At 38.6% G+C, this 23,638-nt stretch overlaps 1 protein-coding gene across 2 annotated transcripts in view; it reads right to left on the bottom strand.

Moving 5' to 3' along the window:
- The window catches only part of LOC118927793 (patched domain-containing protein 4), a 170,489-nt gene that overhangs the window by 118,205 nt on the left and 28,646 nt on the right, over positions 1 to 23,638 (bottom strand). For both annotated transcript variants that reach the window (XM_036916421.2, XM_036916420.2), the window contains one exon: positions 2,775 to 3,255. In XM_036916421.2, the coding sequence (XP_036772316.2) occupies positions 2,775 to 3,255 (481 nt within the window). The remainder of the gene's footprint in view (positions 1 to 2,774; positions 3,256 to 23,638) is intronic.

Genomic DNA, 23,638 nt, shown 5'->3' with positions numbered 1-23,638 from the left:
TAAATATTCACTACCTCAAAGAAATCCTTGTAGGAAGATAGGAATAGAAATTGAAGTTTACAAAAAGCATTGGGTTCCTTTCCCTTACAGCCAACCAACTTTGGATTATGCAGTTTGGGTCATATAAACTGTAATTCATCAAAGGACTAGTTAGAACAGAAGCTGTGTGTACCACCAGAAGATACTTATCTGCCAAACTCAACTTATTGATGGTCCACATCACATTTCACCTCACCACTGTCACAGAGACATGCTTTGGGAGACTGAGGCTCTGTGCATGAGGCTGTGATTTTTCAATTCTGAAGCCAATCTCTTTCTCTCTCTCTTACACACACACGCGCACACACACACACACACACACATACACACATACACACACATCAACAAAAGAGAATGGAGATTAAAGGTTTGAGACAATACATACCTTACGTGTTTTTATAAAGGAAGGATCAAATTCTGACTTAAAATGAAATAAATAATATTATAGGATTTTCAAAATTTAAGATTTTAAAAGTCCAAATCCTTCACTTAATATATGAAAACTGGAACAGAGAGATCAATAAAACACAAAGTTGGCAGAAAAGCTAGGATGAAAGCCCAGACTTCTTAGCCCTGTGGAATATTCCTTTCATTTCACTAGCTCTCAGTCTTGATATCTTTGTTGTTATGGTCATTTTACAAACAAAACCAAACAAACTTCCCCATGCTCCATCAAGGATAAAATAAGTATATATTTACAGGTCTATTGTTGTTATGTTTTCAGAACACAGCAGTAAACACCCTTTCAGAATATTTTAAGGACTTGAATTGCAAGAATACTGAAAAGTCACCATTCACCAGGCTTCCTAGAATCTATACCTAAACTGTTCAGGGTTGATTTATTATTTTAAAGATCACTGAAAGAGACAAAAGTGTGTTGCAGGGTCTGGACATTTTCCTCACTGTGTCTTTCAGTGTTCTCAATATTTATTTAAAGAACGAAGATATCACTCTGATGTTGTAGAGCTATCTTACAATTTTGCATCACTACAGTTTTTCTCCTTGTTTGTATGGAATATGTAATTCCATATACTATACAATTTTCGTGATAAATTTTTCCATCAGATAATTAGAATGTCACCCATTTTAGAAAGATTCCTAGTAGGCTTTACACTTTCAGGTGTCTACTTTGTCAATCTTGACTGGGCCATGTTTCTTCTGTGAATCATACTGTACAATTCTTATGAATCTTATATTATTATATCAAGTCAAGAGACTGAACCCAAAAAACAGAAGAAGTGTAAATGGTTCAAATCTAGACTCATCCTTGACACTGGCCAAAAAAGTTCACATAATTCTCTGGGAAAAAGAAGAATGCTTTTTATAAATGAGATGGACATGCATATAATGATGATATGCAAAATTAAGGAAAACTCAGTTTCTTAAAGCCAAGGGCAATTTTCTGTCCATCACTGAATTCATTCCACTTACTACACTAGGTTAACTACAAAGACTGTATGATACTTAGAGAGCATTTACTATATACTTCTAGCTTCAGGGATATTTTATTACACTTAAAAAAACAATTCTTTGAAGATGATACAATTATTATCCTCATTTTATACAAGATGAAACTGAGGCTTACCAAGATGAGATAACTGAACAGGGCCACAATGAAGCTGGATTTCCAGATAAAGAAGTTTGACTCCAGCACCTGCAGTATAGGTCCAATTTGCAGTGTTGTTCTAAAAAAGGTTTGTTAAGGTGAAAGCACAAATTGCTGGGTCACCTAGGAAACTTTCTGACCACATGCCTGTGTCTTTTTAATTTAATAATGAAACTGGAATTTGGAGCTGATTTTTACCAGGTGAGTGAAAAGCAATTATTTTGTAGCTGAAGACTCTCCTGTTCATGTCAGTTCACCACCTACAGGCCATTTTTACAGCTCATCTTCCAAGTCGCTGCATGCAGAGAATTCTATCACATCTTCCAGAACTCTCGCAATACCACCAATGTCACCATTATCATCTCTTCTGCTAAGTTCCAATGGTCTTGCTGCTCAGCCATCACTTACTTTTCTTCCCAGACTTGATCTTCTCTTTTGCAAGAATGCATGCATGCACAAGCACACATACTCATTCCATTTCCAAGACCATTTATGTATGTCTGGGACAAACTTAGAAGAAGAGTAATCTTAATTGAGAATGCTCATTACTTATTTTCCCAAGAGATGAAAAAAATTAGAGGATACATCTTAAAGTGGCAGCAGGAAGACTTTAGCTTATATGGTGGGAAAATGTAATATATTTTCTGTAAAATCTTGGAAATGAGCTAATAAAGTTTAATGAAGGAGTTCTTGACTAGAACATATCAGTGGGTCTCAGAATTTTCACCTCTTGATATTTGATCTTCACCACCATCAACTTGAGAATGGCAATGAATATGAACAACAAAATTTTGTTTTGAAGTAGGTTTTGGGTCTCTTTAACTCTGTACCCCATAATCCCAGACCCACAATTTTCAAAGAAGCTCAGTAGGAACTCTATTACTGTGTAATTTTAAAAACCTTTTCACAGCATTAAATTCCCTGACATAAATGGGAAGACGATTTGGTCAACCTATAATGTCCTGAATGGCCCAATAAAGTGAAACAGACATCACCCCAGGTAAATTTCACATAGTCACACAGATGTACCAATGCAAAATTAAGACAGATTTCTGCCTGAGAATTCAAGAAATGTACTACCTTGCCCCAAACCAACAAGAATCCGATTTCCCCAAGGATGGATAGTTACCCATGGCGAAGAATGGGATTCCCAGCAGGGTGGAGTTGTACTTCCCATCGGTGATGAAGAAGATCCCTGCGGCAGTGATGATGGAGATGCACACTGTGAGCACCCCCAGGAGGCCCAGGAAGGGCTTGCTGCGCAGACAGTCCTTCATGGAGCTGGAGAGGGTGGCTGTGGTCAGGATCAGCACAAGGCTCACCAGGACCTTGCTCCTGGCCAGGATGCTGGTCTTATGAAAGTCCCTCCAGAGGCTAAAGGAGGCTAAAGAGTGGAGCTGGAGGCCATGGTGCTCCTCCTGGAGCTTCCTCATAAGCTTACAGAACTCGTTTTCCCACTTCTCCCCTATGAGGTCTTGGGTGGCAGAGCCATAGGTCTGGAGGTAGTAGGTGAGTTGAATGGCTCTGGCTGACTTGATCCGCTGGTCCTTGCTGTTGGGTACTTCCACTACCCCGCCCAGCTGGTGTCCAATAAAACTGTTCCTCCCATCCTTGAAAACAGAAAAGGGGAGACTTCAGTCACCAGAGGGAGGCACACTGTAGGGAACAGACCGCAAAGAAGGCGAAGGTAGGCTCTAGCAACTGTGGAACCGATGTGGATGGAGTGGCATGTTAGGATTTTATATTCAACCTTTTGGCTACATGGGATACATGCAAGGTGATCAGGATCAGAAAAATGCAAAGAGGATTATGAAGCTATCCCAGACTCACCACATGCATAGGAAAATGTATATAAATATTATTTTGATCTCATCCATACTCTCATTCCCATCATTTCCTTCTGTCACAATCCATTATAATTTATTTGTGCAGGATCAGGTTTTATGACTTAGTTTTAGCCAAAAATGAAGCATGGCATGAGTTAATAACATTTCAAAAATTAAAATAATAATTCATTTAATAAATGTATGTTAAGCTTTCTAGGGTTTGCACACATACCCACACCAACCCACACAAACATGACAGCATCCATACTCGTTCTCTATATTCTGTGAGCACAGCTGTGTATTGCAGAATAAGAAAATGTCATTTTCTACAATTAATTTAATAGTGTTGGAATATTTTCTAAGTATGATGTGAGCACCTACTCACTCATTACAACGTTCCTCCCAAACACCTGCCTCAGTGGACAAATGTCCCCCCAAATGAGACTGATAATGTTTCAGGTGGATGTCAAAAGTCATCTCAATTTCAGAATTTCACATGAAATGGAGTGGGAAAGATCATGAGATTATAAGAGTGAAACATTTATAAGAGAAGCAACTTGAGAAGCAATTTAAGGCACACGTAATGTGAACATCAAGTTGGTTAAACAGATTCTGAGCAGTAATTTCCTACCAATGTGCCTTAATACTGAGAAATAAATCCCCATCAACCATCACCAAACTTTAATCAATTTGGTTGTTTTATTTTTGCCACACTGTCATTTACTTCAATGGTGATGGCCATCAGATGGAATACTGAACCCAAGAGCAGGTTGAAAGATACAGTATAATACTGAAAATAGGCTGCAGGCACTGGATGAGATGTAGGCACAAAGGTAAATTTATGCCATGAATAGACTGTTGTTTGCTAGCTGAGGCAAGACATTTATCTCATGAGAATATAAAAGACTACAGTCAGAGCAGGAAGCAGTTCTTTCAAGAAGGGTAGTGTGGAAGGGCAACTAACCCAACAGTGTGACAGTTGTGATTGTTTTCACAGATCTGTGAAGCATTGTATACTCAGACAGACTCGTGTCACAATTATTGTGGACTGGCTTACTCCAGACACTTATATATCTCAGGTACTTGTTTGCATCTGTATTATTAACATGCACCACAGCCACCCTGATACTTGAGCGTGTGTTGCACACTCAAAAAGTTTGAGAAATTCATGAGTACAAATGCAGTTAGGATCATCAAGAATTGAGAGAAATGCCATAGCCATGCCGCCACATAACCCATTTTCCTCCTACATGCTAAATAAAAACAATCTTTATATTTAGCTCACCCTGACTAACTCTAAAAAAAATGTGTATTTCTAAATAAAAATTTGATTTGAGGATTTTCTGCCATTTTGCTTAGTGCATCTCCCACTTCTAAGGCAGGCTTATAAATGTCCCATCTTTTTTCATTATAAAAACCAAATTCCAGCTGTAGGTTCCCAAGGCCCTCTCTTGAAATCTCAGGGGTTCTCTGAGGAACTGCAAGTGAAAACGTAGGAAAGATTCCAGGAAGGAGTGGAGATCGGGTCCCAGTGCTGAGAGATTATGGAATATGGTTTCCAGGCCTTTGGAACAGGCCACGCTGCTCCTCAGTTAGATTTGTTAAGTTTGGTAGAATTTTTAGCTCCACCCTTGTTTCTGTTTCTTGGAAATCCCTTCTGGGATGTTGGCTGTGCTGTTGAGTATTTGAAAGGAAAAGCACTTTAAAAGCTGTGTTTATTCACTGAAGAATGTGCAGTTCCGTCTGTCTTCACTCATTTCTGTTATCAAAAAGGTTTCTCAGGCTTCCGTAGCAGCGGAACATTAGATTTATGGGCCCGCCAGGCCTTGTTTGGAGATGATAAGGGATCAAAGAGGGTGCTGATAATGTGTCTGCACAAAAGCCACCATTTTAAAGAAGGCACAATATAGATTTTTAAATAATTGATCCTCACTAGGGTTGGCTAACTGCTTACCCTCCTTTTGAAGTTGTTTGATTTCCATTTTTTATAAAAATTACTTCCCAAAAGAGATGCTTTCATCCCATTATATTTAAATCAATGTTAATAAATAGAATGAATTTCTCTCTCCTAATCTGCTCTATCCCTTGCACCAAAATAAAATAAACAAAGTCATTGGATGTCCTTGAATAAAAAGCTCTCCTGAAAGGTCCATATCTTGTGCAAGGCCACCGACCCAATCATTCTATTTAGTAGAGTCCTGAAAAATATACTTCAATACATTATTTGTAAAGAAAAATCCACCATTTTTGTAAGGGGTGGTAGAGGAGTTTGTTAGTTTCCCAAACTAACCAATTCATAAGCATGTCTCTGTAGGAGAAATGGAGAATGAATGAATCTAACATGTACTGTAATTGTCCTCTTGGCAGAACGTCCTGGGACATGTTAAGAAGTCAGGTGAGATTAATGGAGAGAAACACTTAATCAGCAGTCAGCGGGGATGCATCTCACACCGACTGAATAAGAAACTCTTGTCTGGGTCATTTCTCCTTCTGGTTTCGGTTTTCTCATCTCTAAAATGAGCAGATATGAATATATGAGTAAATATCTCCATGATTGGAAGAAATTTTTCAGCTTCATTATTCTATGAAAATACTACCTATGAAGGTACTCTGGAGATCTGAATGTCAGAAATGATATCACAACAGTGCCAGGGATTATTTTTACATCTGAACAAAATCTTTTCAATCACCAGTTAGCACTGTTCTGTTTAGTAGATGGACAAACATAGAGGCTCAAGAGACGGCAAACCTGCTAGTCAAAGCGATGGACCCAGGATTCCAGCCCAGTTCTTTTGATCCAAATTCAGTACTTTCTAGAATCCGGGGGGGGGGGTGATTTCAGAGAAGCCACTTGGCTCCTGCTCCCCACTAAATGCTCTTTATGATTTAACTCTATAATATTTAACACAGTGAGTTCATCCTCAGGTGTATATAACTGATTCATGTGTAGGTCCCCTATTTTCAATATTTTCCTCTCCACTAAACCAAATGCCCACAATTGAACACATATGCTGATTTAATTTCCTTCTTTCACAATAAACTCCTATACAAATTCTGGAATTCCTTTAAGAACAGAAATCCCTTTTATATCCCAGAGAAGATAAATCTTACAATAAAAACACGACAAGATGGTAGCACATTACTTTCAATGCTCTCCTGTCTCGGTGTTTCACTGAATTGAAGTGACATTGTTAACATAAAATGAACCGAAGTCCCAAACTCATACACTTACGCTTCTGTTCTCCCTCCATCTATCCTCCACATTAAAGCCAGAAGATACTGTGCAGCGCTAAATGAGATCACACCACTTCCGTACTTCAAACCTTCTCCTGGCTCCCACTTGCACAAGGACTAAGATAAGAACCCTTTAGCAGGTATGCACGGCCCTTTGCTGGCCAGTCCTCAGACCTTGTCTCCTACCACTCTTCTGGTCATAGACTCTGTTCCAGCTTTCCTGGCCTTTCTTCCTAACTCCTTAAACACACAAAGTTAATTTTTGCCTCATGACCTTTGCACCTGCCACCCTCTGCCTGGAATGCTTCCCTCTATTCTTCTATGGCCAGAGTTACTTCCCAATGGAGCTCTTAGCTTCAAAGAGACCATTTGAACACATGATCTAAACTAGACCCCTCCTCCTCAGGATTCACTCCGTCTCAGAGCCCTATTTTATCTTCTTCCTATTAGTCATTTTGATCTGAAGTGATCTTAATCATTTTAGTGGTTCCTCCGCTTAGAGTGTGAGCTTGTTGAAAGCTGGAAACTTCCTATCTTGCTCACAGATGAGTTTCCTGTGCCTTGAAAGAAGCCTGGTATATAATATACACTCTATAATATTTAACTCAGTGAGTTCACCCTCAGGTGTATATAACTGATCATACTTCATTTTTTAGAGGTTACATTGCTAAGAACAGGAAAAGTAAGAGACAGCCTAAAGTGTCAGGACAGTAAGATCTCAGATGAAGAGAGATACTTACAGAAATTAGAGTCTGTTTCAGAAAAAAAACAAACTTTATCCTGTTTTTCAATCTGCTTTGTCTAGGGTGACATTTCCCCAAAATTCGTTTCTTATATTTCCACTACACACTAACCACACACAATATGCTAGTAAACAGCCAGGCACTTAGTATGTACTTGGAAAAAAGGAATTTGTGTGCTGTGTGGTCTGGAGGCAAAAACCAGCATGAGAAGTTCAAGGACCTGAAGAAACTGGTGGGATGTGAGGCTAGAGAAGAACACAGGACCTTTTCAGTAAGGGCCATGAAAACCTTATTAAGGAGTTGGACTTACTGTCCTATGATGGGAAACCACTCTTGAGTTACAAGCAGGGGAGTGACATGACTTACTTTTTATAGCGCTCCTTCATTGCACTGTGGAAAATGATTTAGGGAGTAGGGGGTGATTTTAAAGGAAACTGCTGGTTAGGAAGTCCCTGCAGTATTTCAGCATCTTGATGCAGTGTGAAAAATGTCAGCTAAGGCACTCTCTGGTAGGTAAATTGTTCCAAGGTGAATCAATAGAATTACAGGTCATAATGCTATCTCATGGCCTTGAAGCATCTTATCATATAATCACTTCAGGAGCAGCAATGCCAGAAAAAAATAAAAATCTTGGGTTCCTTGGGTCTTATTTTGTTTACAGCTACTATTTTATAGCTCTGAAAATTACTCCTACCCAATCTGTACCTTTATAGTGGAAAAGGAACTTAAATTCTCAGAGATAAGACCAAAGAATAAATTATTGATGAGATAGGCAAGGGAAGAGACATTAATGTCGCAAACTGTTATGCAGGGAAAAAAAATTAGTCAATGATGCTGTGAAATCACAAGGGAATAAGTGTCATATCTGCTCAATATATGTGCTAGGTTGACATTAAGATACTTTCTGCAACCACGAGATAATCTGGCTGCACAGCTTCTAAGACAATTGTATTTCAAATTTCATTGATTTTTTTTGATAAGGATATTGAAAATTTTTAGATGGTCACTTGTCTTTTATTGCTGAAAAGAAAATCTTCCAAAATCTTCCTTCCTATGTAGATAGTCACATTGTTTTTTGCTTGCTTGTTTGTTTAAATAAGATATTCATCATATTTATTTCCTCTTATATCTCGTTTTGTTCTCCATATCAATTATACACATACACTAGGATTAAAAGAAATCATGATGTATCTTGAATTTCCTCTTTAGAGATTCATATTTACCAGAAAAAAAGAAAACAATGAGAAAACGAGTTCCTACAAGGTATTTAGTTTAAAAAAAAGAATAAACAGTCATTTTCAAAATGAAGACTTTAAAGCATTGAAATGCTCTAATACGGAACAAAATAAATATCTTATGTCACATTATTAAGCTAGGAGAGTGCAGTGGAATATTTTTTATTTTTTCAAAGAGGGAGTTTGAAAGAAAGCTCTCTGTGTGGTTGAAATGAAATAAGAATGTTAGCCAACCAGAATACAAAATAAGCTTAATAAAGCATTCTAACATATCATATTTTAACACATGGGGTAGACGTAGTTCTAAGACTTAAGATCTTTATTTGCATGATCCTAGATAACTCTTCAGTCACTCTAGGAGGAAGTGCAGTGAATTGACCTCAAGTCACCCTTGAGGATCCATGGGCCTATGGGTGGAAGTCACGTAAGCTTAAACAGCCACTAAGTGCATAGCCAATCACTCAGCTCCTGCTTCTGACTCCAATGCTCATGTTCTTAACACAACTGCACATATGTTTGAATAATTTATGAATATAGTTGAATGAAAGAAGTGCAATATAGCAGTAATGTACACAGACTTGAGTCCAGCTGTCTCACTCAGAGTTCCAGAGTCAACACTGATGAGCTGTGGAAGCCTCTCAAGCAGTCTGGAAATCTAGGTTATTACTGGTTAAAATAAGAATCCTAACGCATTGTGAAGATCGAGTGTGTTAATACACCATGAAACGTTTCAAATAGTGATCAGAAAGTGTTGGATATTATTATCAGCATATCAAAAATTAATATCTGAATGACATTGCTTATTCAGTTAGCCGCCTAAAATTATTCTAAATTTACCAGGAAGTGTCTGTAATGTGATGGAAAGAACCCTGGGCACACAGTCCTGACACCTGATTGCAAGTTCCAGGTCCACTACTTTACAGCAGGGTGACAGAGGACTGGCTGCTTGGCTGCTCTGAATGTCACCTTCCTCGTCAACAAAATAATAGGTTTGGCTTATGTTATCTCTAAATGTTTCATTAGGTCTGTGTTTAACGATTCATCTGTGGTAAAGTCATTAGACACTACCAAGTAGGCTAGAGAAATCTGCCCTACGGAAAAAAAAAACAGAAATAACAAGGAAGGAGAATTCAAGAAGACCCAGGCTCATTTCTGTAGAAACTTCTCATATTCTTTTAAATCTGGGCCCCGTAGCTTCTCTTTCTTTTTTTTGAATAATTTCCAGAGAAGAATTCTTCTCAAATGGAAAAAAGATCAAGAATTTACCCTACGTTTTTTTTTTACCTAGATTTAATTTTACCTAGATAGAAATAATCTCTCAGTCACCCAGCAGAATTAATTTATTTCTTAGACAGTAAAATTCATATTCTCTTCAGATCTCTATTTCATGAGCGCCCTCTTTACTGTACTGTGTTTACATAATAGGATAAAGTACATTTAATTTCTCCTATTTCTCCTTTACTTATGCAATATCTTCACACAGATTTAATGTGGAGAAGTAGAACTAACATCTAGATTAAATGTGCGGCACACAACGACCACCATTTGTTTCTCTGTAACTCATATTAGTGACTCTACCCTAAAAATCTCTATTAAAAGCAACATTACTATTTTAAGTGAGTCTCTTCCAAAGGGACCACAGTGACCACAGGGGCAAGTATTCCGTATCAAAGAAGAGTTATCAGGGATGCTGTTGTACCCGGGGGAAGCTGGCCATCATTCAAGTGGGGCCATTTGAGGAATGCTCCCTGAAGAAGGGGGATTGGCGGTCCCGCCTTTATAGCCTTTCCTTTGGGCTGAGATATTCTACAAGATAATCTACTGGGTAACCACAGGCCGCAGAAAGTGTGACACCTGGGCCATTAGCATCTCTGAGTGGAAAAGTAGATGGGACCTACAACCTACAGCAGCTAACCTCAGAATAGCGCTCAAAACATCTTCACAGAAAAGGGAAAATTAAGGAAGATCAGACTTGTAGGTACCACAGGTACCTACATGGAGCAAGAGTGTGGCGAATTTGTGGGGCACCCAAGGACATGACACACCGGTGGAAAAAGGCAAGAAGGGCAGAGCATTCAATCATTCAGAAATACTCTGTGAACACATGCTCTGCATCAGCCAGCTATTGAGGACAGAGTGGAGAACAGCTCTAGTTCTTGCCTCAAAAAGCCTGTGGTTCTAGGATCTAGCAGGAGATCCGGGGGGGTGATAAGTCAGCAGGCAGGCATTAAAAAATATAAATGTATACAAAATTTATATTACATATATATATATATATATATATATATATATATATATAATATGTATTTCTCAGTCCCTGCTTAGTCCGGAGCTGGTACTAAGAGGCTTTCCAAAGAGATCTGAGCATGGGTAACAATTATCCAAGTGAAGATGGTGGACCTGGGGAGGGATGGCCTCCCAGGCATAGCAAACAGCACGTGCAAAGGCCTAGAAAGGAGAGTAAGCATGTAGTGCCCCTGGGGCTTTGAGAATGACTGGACTAGATAATGGGGGTGGAGCAGGGTGAGGCAGAGATGAGTACAGGGAGTGAGTATGGAGATTTACTTATTCAAAAGCACTCCTTGAGTGCCATGCATAAAATGTACTTCAGGTGTGCCTTGGGCATGAAGATGGAAACTACACGGGATCATTTTTTTGCATCTATCTAGGCCAAGACTTAACTAACCGATTGTCTGAGTAGCAAAGAGATTTTTCAGATTTTATGCAATGCACAGTATTCTGAAAATAAATTTTCCCCACACCTGGGCCTTTCTCCAAAGAACCTCCTTTTCTGGAATGTTGAGGGGTTCTTGGAGAAAAGCTTACTTCCTAGAGGTGCAGGGGTTGCTAAAAGTGACCTATGTATTCTAAGGGTTCCCATAAACCTAATAAATTAAAACACTATCTGTGTTGAGTACCTAGATAGGCATATTGCTAGTCTATGTATAGAAAACAAGATAAGAACAAACGCATGGAAAAGATAAAGTCTTGTCCTTGGAAGAGTTTGTGTTTTTGTTATAGAAACAAAGCACAGAAGATGGCAAGAAAATAAAGCAGCAAAGGGGTATTACCACTTGGAAGGCATTGCTAAGAAACCAAGATAACTGCTAAGGGCTGGAAATTATACACATACAGCATGATCTCAACTGCATAAAAATAAATATGCACATAAAATTTTCAAAGGAAATCATCAAAATTTTAGTATTGGCTCTTATTTAGTAGAAAATTTTAGATCATGTCTGCTTTCTTGGTTAGGCTATTTTACATTATCTTTTCAAAAAAGTCCTATTGACTCATTAACAAAAATAAAAACAGTGTGTTAAGGGAACTGAATAAAGGGTAGAGAGGAACGGGAAGGATATATTAGGCCCAATTTCTAATCAAATTTCAATTAGACAGGCAATGAGAGAGATGGAAGGGCTGAGAATCAGACTCTCCTGTTCCCAGGCTTAAGTGCTAACCAATCAGTCTTGTAGCTTCTAAGTCACCTTGAGTCACGATGGTTCATTCTTCTTCATGAAGAACTGTGCTTTTGCTCATTGAGACATAATGAATGATAGGCTTCTACTTCAAGTTACAGATGAGTGATAACAGATTGCAGACTGCTGGGGTGGGGTGAAATGCTAACACTCACTCGACTCTCAAGCTGATCCCATCTTGCACTTGTGTTCTTTTCAAAGAAAAGATTGCGGGCACCTTGGTGGCTCAATATATCTTTCCTTGTATTGAACTTGAGATCCAAACTGGCCTTCATAAAGTTCTTTTTAATTTTTGTCTATCTTTCCTTCCCAGGCATTTTATTTCCTTTAATCTGAAAACAAAAGCCAAACTCCTTGACCAATCAAATGAAAACTTTTTTGAGTATTTGCTATAAATACAACATCACACTAAGTAAATACTGATTTCTTTCTTTCTTGAATTATCCAGGTAATGGTAATCACAGAAGTCTAGGTTATGAGGTTGATTAAAACTTCCAGGCAATAAGTCACTAATTTGTGCAGTTTGGAGATAGTGTTGCCATTTATGAACTCTATTTTTCTAATTTTAACCTTTGTTTTCCAGGATTGTATTAAATTTTCATTCAAAGGGGTCTCTTCTGATAATTAATACATGTTGCCTTTTACCATTGTTATCGCTTTAATTATTCTGACATCCAAGTTCAATGAAGACAGGAAATTAAGGTGGTACCTTTTCAGAGCTCAAGGAATTTAAGGCACGGATCTCAAGGGAATGTGGAGGAATGGACATACTGGAGAAAGAATGTGGAACCAACAGTGTAGCCTTTATTGCAGTTGTGCATGAGGTCAGCTGTGTGTTAATCCTTCAATAAAACAAAAATGATGCTCTTGTATCTCTGCTAAAGATGAATTAAATCAATATCTCATTATCTTATACAATATGAATATATGAATATCCTGCCTCTTCCTTCCTCTCTTTTCTCTGCCTTTTCTGCCTCTCTTTCTCAGTTCTTTTCCCCTCTGACCCTTTCTCCCTGTTTTCCTCCTCTTTCCCGTGCATCTGCCCTTCCTTTTTTTGAAAGACAACTACCTCAAAGCCACAGTGAGGGATAATTATTGAACTATGTCAGCAAAATCCTAGATAAAGAACACAATGATGCTCAAGTCTATTTTATCTTCACTAAATTACCTTTTCTTTTTAATCCCCAAAAGGATAGACATGCTTTGAACGTCTCATGTGTGATATACATTCTAATGAGATCCATTTAATTGTTCTTTAGCACTACCAAGATATTCAGCCTCAAAGATATTAAAATAATTGAAAACCTTTTGATACAGCCAAGAAAGTAAGTGTGCTCCTATCTTGCAGCTCCATGTGGGAGTTAAATATTACTTCCTTCAGCATAGAAGACAAGGGTATAATGGCTCGCCTTTCCAAATCTGTCAACATTTTCTGCGCTGATGACATATTTTTCTCAAGTATATGGGCTAATCTTTATATTATTTTATATCCTTGTATGTCTAGCAAAGGCACATCAAGATGCCTTTGTGAGGCAAAATTTTGAAAGTTAATAAAACTTTTAGGATACCTGAATGAGAAATAACTCAGTAACAAAGTGCAAATGTTTTGCTTAACAATTTAACTTACTGTAAAAGATTACCCAAAAAACTTTAAAGATTTGGACAATGACTTTCTGCTTTATTTCTTGGGAGGAAAAGAATTTTCTTTCTGGTTGTCTTTGTTTATGGCTAATAATACAGTTTGCCTGCAGTGTACTCATAAATACTTGCCTGGTACGGAAAGTGACCTGCCGATTTAAGCAAGGAAATAAGTCAGAAGCACATTATATATAATGGCTGTAGGCTTTAGCTGTAGTAAGGCAGGCAAGAGTTCATGTCATTTTATTATTTAATTGTGAATAATTCATGGAACACACATACACATGTTTTTAGTTTTATACTCATGTGAAGTTTTCCCATTAATAATATTCACAAATTAAAATCTTTTATTTCATCACATACCCCCATTTTTGTTTGGGAATGTATTTTAATCTTATAAGTTAGGTGGTAATAAGTTACAGTGAGTAAAAACATATATATTGGATAACCCCAAAAGGCATGACAATGGATTTACTTAGATCTTTATGCAATAGGAAAAAAATTAAGGTAGACAGTCTCGTTATAATGAAAGTAATTATCACTGTGAATTTACTATTCAAAATTAGACCAGCTTTAAGAGGGCCAACCCACGTTCCAGCCTTTGAATTTAACTGCCTCTACTACATAAGTGTGATTGCTTCGTCTTCCAGCCGCACATAAATATGCCTTTTAGCTGTGTTTGTTCTAGTATCACTTGGCCTTATTTCATGGAGTATGGACACAAGATTTCTCATCAAAATTACACTCTTTTTGCAACTGTTTTAGGTTGTTTTCAATTGACTTCTGAATTTTCCAAAACTGTGGAACCTTTAAGCACCTCAATTTCTCATTAATTTGATGATCAATATATTTTTTCTTCATCAAATCCCTACTTTTCTTTCCAAAGGACAAAGGTTTAGTATAGAGAATTCCCCTAAATCTGTTCTTACAAAGTGTTAAAAAACGGACTGAGATCTCCATTCTTTAGAGGAAAAATGTACAGGGCATACTAGGGGGTCCCAGGACCTGGTTGCTATGTTCTGTTCTGGTCCTGGGAGTTCACTCTCTATATGGTCTAGAGCCTGCTGCCAGCTCAATACAGGTTCAGGAAACAGATCGTATCTGATATTTTTAGGAGAAACCTAGAAAATGTGGTTCAAATTTCCCTTTAATATACTCCATATGATCACCTGGAAATAGGCTTTCTCTAATTTGTAAAACAATTTCTCATCAGAGCAAATTTATTGGGGAAGTAAGCTCATGGAGTTTATTCTCCTTCACTACAGGCATCCTGGGATTCGCTGGGCTCAGGAATTGAGTAACGCCTGTGTGTCAACAAAGCCATCTGCTTTTATTCTGCGCACCGAATGGGTGGAGCTTCCGAATGTGACAGATTCCATCATTGTAAAGAGGGTCTACAGCTCTGTGGCATTCTCTGCAGCTAAGACTATGATGGGAACAGCAAAAATCAAATCCCCCAATTGCACAATACAGAGCCCCCACCCCAAAAGGTCCTTCTGTAACTAAAAGCACCTGGTGAAATCATGAAGGAGCCTTTTAGAACTTCCCTATTTTACCACCGCCTTGAAATTTCATATATAAGATGGCAGCATGCAAAGCCCAGACAAAGTGATTCTATACTTACATGGTCTCATGTTGTGTTTGCTAAGCCCACTAACTGATCGCCCTATTGGATTGTTCCAAGGAATATAATTTCATCAAAATAATTTACAGCAAACTTTGATTTTAATATATTTGATCCAGTACATTTCATGCTTGCTACAGATATTAAATGTTCTCCATGATGTTCTGTTACGTGTCACATGCATCACTGATGTTTACTCAAAATGCCAAGAATATTGTGTCTAATGCAATGTTAGTATAAGTTCAATGTATGTCATCTTCCCCATTAACAGCAGATATCTTCATTTAAATGACTTGATTATATTAAAGTGAAGAGAAGAAAAAAAATACAGTGCGAAATGCAAATACAAAAAGGGTACACAGAGACGTTGCTTCTAACTTAACACACTCAACAAAGTACTGGTTTTTAGGGCACCTGCTACAAGCAAAGTTATTTTACAGGCACAGAAACATAACAGCCTGGTCCATTGTCCCCAAGAACATTCACTGTCACTCTCCTTTACTGCAACACAGATTAATTCCCTATAATTTTGCAAGTAGTCAAAGAATTCGAGGTGACGATGTCATGTCTTCCTTATGAATACAGTGAAAGGCTCTCTTTTTTGCACAGCTTATGTAAAGAAAACAATTTCACATCCCTCATTTACATGGAGGTGCTTTGTGGAAGTGTGATTAACTGGGTAAGTGGGTGTCTGCTTTGACTGAAAGATCAGGGCTATTTGAAGCCACTGTGATCAGTAACACAAGCAGGTGGTTTGGGGAGACTTTTCAAATGCATACTGCTGTGTCAATGCGCTGTTAAAAACACCAACAATTATGCACACAGGCCAAGAACAACACTCCCTCAGAACTGGAGCTGGCAGCTGTCTGGACCACACTGGAGCTATTTACAAGGAGATACTGAGTGAGGTTCTATAGGAATGGATTGGCACTCAGGACTGAGTTACCCAATTTGGAATAATAAAGCATCCCTCCTGGAGTGGAAGGCGATGAGGCGCATCACTCCCTCCAACAGCAGTTGGAGGAGAGAACAGGCAAGAAGAATGAACCCAAAGGAGATATCAGAAGGGTCTTGTATGTATACCACCTAAGGTCATTTGGAATAGTTGTTATTGAAAAATCTTTAAAACTAGAAGTGACCTCATGAGAAATGGGCAGAAATTCCCTCGGGTAGCATCTGGAATGAAGGATGGTCTGAAATGCATGCATGTGTGTATGTGTGTGTGTGGTGGGATTTTATGACAAGAATGACAGGGAGATAGATGAGTGGATTCCAGGAGGCATGCAAGTGAGAGACAATGAGTCCCTAAATTGAGCAAGTGACAGCAGAGAAGAGAAAATTAGTGAAGGGATATTTAAGTACAAAGGATAAAACTTCGTGCCTGATCAATGTAAGAAATGGAGGAAAGAAAGGGAAATAACAACCCCAGAGTTGTGGCTTTGGATCCTGGTGGACAACAGTGGCACCCATTGGTTTGGGATTTAGGGAGTGGAGTTGAGCTCTATATATTGAGTGTTAGTTACCTAAAAAATGTCAAGGTGCAGATACTTACAAGTGAATAAAATCATGGGTGGTTTGCTTAAGCAGAGGCTAGAGATGAGAACACTTCAGAGATATTACACTGCTAAGAGGCTGTGGCTAAGTTCCACACTGTTCAGAGAGAATGAACAATGTGAGAAGCCTAGAAGCTGCAGGGACTCGCCAAAAGAATAAGGAAAATAGGTCACAAAAATTCATAAAGAGGCAAAACAATGCAGAAAAATAACAGCACTTCTTCTTGAGTCTTCATAAGTTGATGAAACATTTCACCTCCCCTGATGGGAAAAGTGAATTAAGTGAAAGACGAATTATAATGGGTGGTGACCCATTTGCTGACATTTGTTTAATTATCTCAGAATACATTTTTGTAGGACATGGGCTTATGATACACTCAAATGTTCGAATTCATTAAAATGAAAGAGGTTCAGATCCAAGGAACCATCTTCAGTTGGAATATTTTTTTCAGTGCCTTAATAGGCTATTCCTGCCAGTTAAGTGAAGTTGCATCCTATTCAACCTTTTGAGATGAAGGATTTGCCTTTTAATGAGAAATTTGCATTTCATTATAATGATGTACCCTCTGTCCTTGACTTGGTTATTCTCCACAGAAACAGGGCCTTCTTTGGATATGTGCTCAGCAAAGAGTAATGAGATTCACCCAGATTTATCTCAAGTGTTGAAAAAAAGTAGTTAAAAGAAAGAGAGCATAAAAAACACAGTCCCCTCTGTTGGGTGTACTATAAAGAAAATCCTTAGAGGCGACCTCACAAATTTCCTGTTTAACAGCCAGGTACCTGTGAAGATGGAACCAGTCATGAAAAGTTATGTTGGATTAGGTCATTGAATATATTAAGAATTATTTGTAAAGGGGAGCTTGATCATGTAGGCCACATGAATCAGCAGTATGTTGTAATTAAGGAAATAGATCTGTGTATGTGTGTGCGCGCATGTGTGCACGTGCATGTGTTTATGTGCATGCGAGCGTGTATGTGTGTGTGTGTGTGTGTTTGAGGGGGAAAAGTTCTAATTTGGCATAGCCACCTTGAATAGACACAAATTAAATAAAATAATAAAGAAAAAGCAAAAATGTACTGCTATTTATGAAGCAATAGCATATCATATTAAGAATTTTAACAATTTAGTATATTTGCTGATTTTAATAAAATAATAAAATGGTAGACAGGTTTTCAAATTGGATTAATGTAACCATTAAAGTCACAACATTTCTGAGGAAACTTCAGAACTGCCTGAGATAAGCCAGCCAACTTATCTGCAGGAGAATTTCTTATATGAGGCAAACAAAAAGTTAGAACTGACATAAAATTTTTTAAGAAGCTTAAACTAGAGAAAGTTTTTCTTTCCTCTGAAGTCTTGTGATTTTTCTGGATTACACATGTGACATTTATAATTACTATAGGATATTTTCATTATTTTTGTTTCTCTCCTTTCTTGCAATCTCCTTGAAGGCAGAATAAATGATTTTTAAAATCATTTTGCAATTACCTATGATAGAATATCTTCTCAAAAATCATTTATTAAACAAAAGGTGGTATCTGCCTTATTAGCTAAATTCTTTTTCTTTTTTGAATTATGTGTCTTCTCTGAATAGAAAAGGACAGGGTTATGATTACATAAAGGGACCAATTGGTCCAGTTTAAACCTGTAATTCTGGAGGTTGAAATTGGCTTGTAAGCAATACGTCAATCATGTAGCTAAATAGTATCTTCCCAGTATCACAAGAGATCCTATTTGCTGGCACTGTGTGGATCTGGAAGGTTGTGACTATGGAATCTTCCACATTTACAGTGGTCCCCCCAGATCCATGGGGGATACATTCTAAGAGCCCCCAGGGGATGCCAGAAACCGCAGCTAGTACTGACCCTATTAAATTCTATGTTTTTCCTATACATATATACCTATGATAGTTTACTTTATCAATTAGGCACAGTAAGAGATTAACAACAATAACGAATTAAAAAACAGAACAATTATAACAATATACTAAAACAAAAGTTATGTGAATGTGGTCTCTCTCTCTCAACACCTTATTGGACCATCCTCACTCTTGGGATGGCATGAGATGATGAAATGCCTGTGTGATGAGGTGGAGTGAGGTGAGTGACGGACGTGGCATTGTGACCTAGCGTTAGGTACTACTGACTTGCCGACGATTTGCTAGGTGGGTCGTCTACCTCTGGACCACAGCTGACTGCAGGAAACTGAAACTGCAGAAAGTGAAACTGCAGATAAGGGGGAGACTACTGCATTTTGGGGGAGACTGCAGGAAGCTGGCAGTGAGAAGACCAAGGGCCTCTGGAAAAAAAAGTGATGCTTTGTACTTGTTGCATCCTTTCTGTTCATCTTGGAAGCCCACTGCTCTTTTGTACCAAGAAAATGAAGTAACTATATAACTTAGAAGTCCTGCCCTGACGTCTCCACCTCTTCTAGCACAGACCAGCCACGTGACAATCTGCCTCCACCCAACACCAGCAACAAATACCTCCAGGGGCGCTGCCTTGCCTGCACCCCTCTATCCAGTGACACAGGTCTCGCCTTTTCTCATCTGCAGGTTTAGTGTGGAGTTTGGGCCACTCACGGTCTGCAGACACCGCCCCAGACCACATGCATGGCCTTTTCCACAGGGTCTAGGCAGTGCCAGCTGGGCGTTAAGGAATAGTACACTTTCCAAATGCTCTTCCTTAAGCAGTGTGGCCATGTACAAGACCAGATCACAGTGGGAGGGAAGGGCCGGATACTAAAGTTGCAGGCAGGTGGATGGGATTCAGGTAATTCATATTTTTCTCCTTATGTCAAAATGGTAGCTGGACCAGCACCAAGTATATTTATGGGGTTTCTGCCTTCTCTCAAACAGCATTTCTGTTGATTTTCATAGTCTTGCTTTCACCTCTTATTTTGGCCTGAAATTCTTACTTCAAGGTGCGATTATCACATGTCAGATGACAAAGAGAGTGGGAGTAACATTCCCTGGAAAATCATTGGAGAATATTAATTCCAGTGGGAATGATTAGCTTGGATGCTGTTTCTTTCTCATTAACAGGTCAGCCCAGAGCAACAACCTGTTGCCGTGCAGAGCACAGAACAAGGGCCTGAGAGAGCAACACGTTAAACAAACAGGTTTTGAAGAGTCGAACAGGAGGCATCCCTTGAAAAATCATGGGCCCTGGGGAACACTACATTTTGTAGGAAATCCTGGGCTACTGGATGTTGGAGAAAAAGAGAACTTGAGTTTACCATACACTTCCGCCTAATATTAGCGGTGGGGTTTCTTTTGTGTGATGTAATAGTCATAGTTATTTTATAAAAATACAGAAACAAAAACAAAACCAACCCCACAGGTGCACATGACCTGAAATGGCAAATTTTAAGTAAGGTATGGACCTCAGTGACAGCACATTTAGATAAGGAGACACGTGTAAGGACAGGTATTACTAGGTGACTAGATGTGGTTGCCAAGATACACCTGGATAGATGGGGCTGTTGGATAAAGTTAAGGCCTAGACGTAAAGATCAGCAATGGACTGAACTTGATTCTGTAAATTTCCTTGGGAAATGATTACCCAGTGTCCCTTTGGTTAACATCCTACAGAACAAAGCTAAGGGTGGGACAGCATTAAAAGATTTTTACATTTTACGATTTCAGGGAATGATAGTACTGTTAATATTTGCATGGACGTCTGAAATATTAAAACATACTTGGAAACTGTAAGCAGGAGAGTGCTGGGCTGGCAGGCAGCGTGCCCTTAGGCTGATAGTTCTCTGCTCCTCTGTGGCTCCCTGCACTCCTGGGCTTTGGCAGATGATGCACTTTTCCAGATCCATCATCAGATCCATCACTTAAGACATAATTACTGTAGGTAACATCTCTTATCAGAATAAACTCCCTTTGCAGTCAATGAAAAAATTGCTTTCTACTCTTGAATCGTCTCACTCCCCAAACAGTGATTTAAAGATACAATGTCTCTAAAAACTGAGTAATAATAAAATGCTGGTTAAAGGGATCTAGACAGTGAACTACCTTATCAAGGGCAGTGAAGTACCTTCCTTTCCAGAGTAGTTATTATATACATTATGCATTCACCACCCCAAAAACTGGGAAGGCATATTTCTCAGAGCTAGACCACATCATCATGATATGCTCTACAATGCTTGTATAAAATGTATATCAAAATCAAAATGTAACTGTCTTTACTTTTTTTCTTTACATCACCTTTTTCCCCCCTTATTATTTCTGCGGTAAGTGAATAATGATTTCTTCATGCAGAGAAATACAATGAAATACGATTTTTCCTAACACATAAAATGTACCATTGAAACACTTTCGAGATGGCAACACAGGAATCCACGTTGACAGCTCAATCTCTGTCATTTATAATAACAAAGTATGAGGATGGTTGGGTCACCCTGAACGAGGAAAATCAATCCTTCTTAAGATTTTAAAATCCCACTCATTACAGTGGTTTTTGAGTGTGTTCCCCAGACCAGCAGCATTAGCATCATGTGGGAACTTGGGAGAAATGCAAATGCTCTGAATTCTGGTTCTGAATCAAAAACTCAGCCAGCAGGGCTCAGCAATGCATGTGTTCATAAGCCGTCAGGCGGGCCAGATGCAGGCTGAAGTGTGAGAACCACTGCCCTAGAGGGCTTCTTTCTCTTGGGCTTGCAATGTCAGCTTGATGGTGCTGAGCCAAATTTCACACCAGATACATGGTAAGGAGTGAACTTTTGTTTCATTCCCAAGAAATGAAATATGTGTATGTGTATGTTAGCAGAGATGGGTAAAAGAAGGAGACCAAGAGAGACGCAATTTAAGGAGAAAGATGCTATGCTGACAAGAAAGATGGGGCTCATGGGCAGCTAAGAGAAAAAGTAGAAGCACTAAGGTAACGAAGTAGGAAAGTAATTAAAGGCGACTTGTTGTATGGAAGAAATGTACAGGCACACAAGCTCGGGAAGCCAAGGGTCCTGAGAGGAAAGTGTGCATAGATGTGTGTGTGTTTTTATTTTCTTCTTTTAAGAAAAATCTCATTCTGATCAAGCTTGGGTTCAGTCAGACATGCACTGAGACCTTCAAGGTTTTAAAAGAAAAAGTGGACAGAATCTATGACAGGTAACCCTGTCACAGAACAAGAAAGCTGGAAGATTGGAAAAGTCTTAAAAATATCCTTCTGATTATGCAAATAGCAATCATTGTATTGGGGAAGGGAAAAGGTGGAAAGCTACAGAAAATAAGAGGAGAAAGTTACAAAATAGCTACAGAAAGCACAGAATGTTCTTCAATGAGCTTACTTAACTTTTAAATGGAGAGTTCCCAATAATGAAAAGAAGGACACAATTTAAAAGAACATCATGGATCTATAAGAATAGTGTTCAGAAGGCTCACCAAGTGCAAATGGTAAGAAAAATGTTCTTTTTGTTGTTAATGTTTGACTTTTGTTTTTCTTTGGACCAAGATCAGAGAAGAAACAGGTCCACTGCTTTGGGCTGGTAATATAACCTTTGGTGGCTGACCAAAAAGAAAAAATGAACAACATGGCTACTAGTTTCTGTCTTCTCTTGCCATGAGAATGAAGAGGGGAAGGAATATAGGGAGAAAAGAATTGAATCAAGGAAGGACTCAAAGATAATAAAAACATTGTTGAATGATGCTTTAAATCTTCCGTCTCCTGACCTGAGTTACTACCCACTGTTGCAAGAGAACATGAGGAGGAGAATCTGAGCCACTAACAGTGATGTTGATGTAGCCACAGCCAACAGAGAGGAATCAGAGTCCTTGGGATGGTAAATGTAATTTGGATTTAAAAAAAGGAAAGAAAATGAATTTCTCACATGAATCTCTAAGATTGATGCTGATATGGGGCGTAACATATCAGGTAGTAGTGGTGAGCAATTAAAACAAGAGGTAGGGATACTGAGATGCTTGTTTAAGCCATTGTTTTTGTTGTTTTTTTTAAAACAGATTTTATATTAAAGAATTGCAGAGGACCCAGTACACCTGGGCTCCATCAAGACAGCATCTGAAAACATCCCTTCTGGGCAGTATCAGGACTCTCTGCTGGTCAGAACGCAAGTTGACACAACCGCTTTGGAGAAGTGTGGCATCACCAAGTACAGTTGAAGATGCAGTGACTCTGTGACTCTAGATTCCTCTCCCAGCCAGGTAGCCTGGACAAGTTTTGCACAATGTACTAGCAGACATGTGCACAAATGTCCTTGGAAGTACTGTCTATAATGGCCCCAAAGAGAAACAATAAAAATGCTCATGATCCTTAAAATAAATTGTGAAATTAATGCTCAATGGAATACTGTAGCAGCAACAAAAAGGGACCAATTAAAGCTAAACAAATCCACATAGACAGATCACACAAATATATATTGAGTGAGATTAGCAAGGAGCACATACCATAGAATTCCATTCATGGGGTGTTCAAAATACAGGTGTAACAGAATCACGTGTTTTCAGAATGTGTACTTAAATGAAAAAACTAAAGGAAACCAAGGGAAAGAGATTATCATAAAAGTCATACATTTAATGGTTATTACCACTTCAGTGGAAAAAAGGGGAGGTAACTAGGGATGGCTGAGTTACTGGCAGTGATTTATGTTTTAATCCTGGTGGTGTTTACATGGTGTTTCCTTGATAATTATCCTTTAAAC

Source organism: Manis pentadactyla, chromosome 16 (genome assembly GCF_030020395.1).
Source record: "Manis pentadactyla isolate mManPen7 chromosome 16, mManPen7.hap1, whole genome shotgun sequence".
NCBI classification, from domain to species: Eukaryota; Metazoa; Chordata; class Mammalia; order Pholidota; family Manidae; genus Manis; species Manis pentadactyla.
This window is presented reverse-complemented; position numbering and strand designations above follow the sequence as displayed.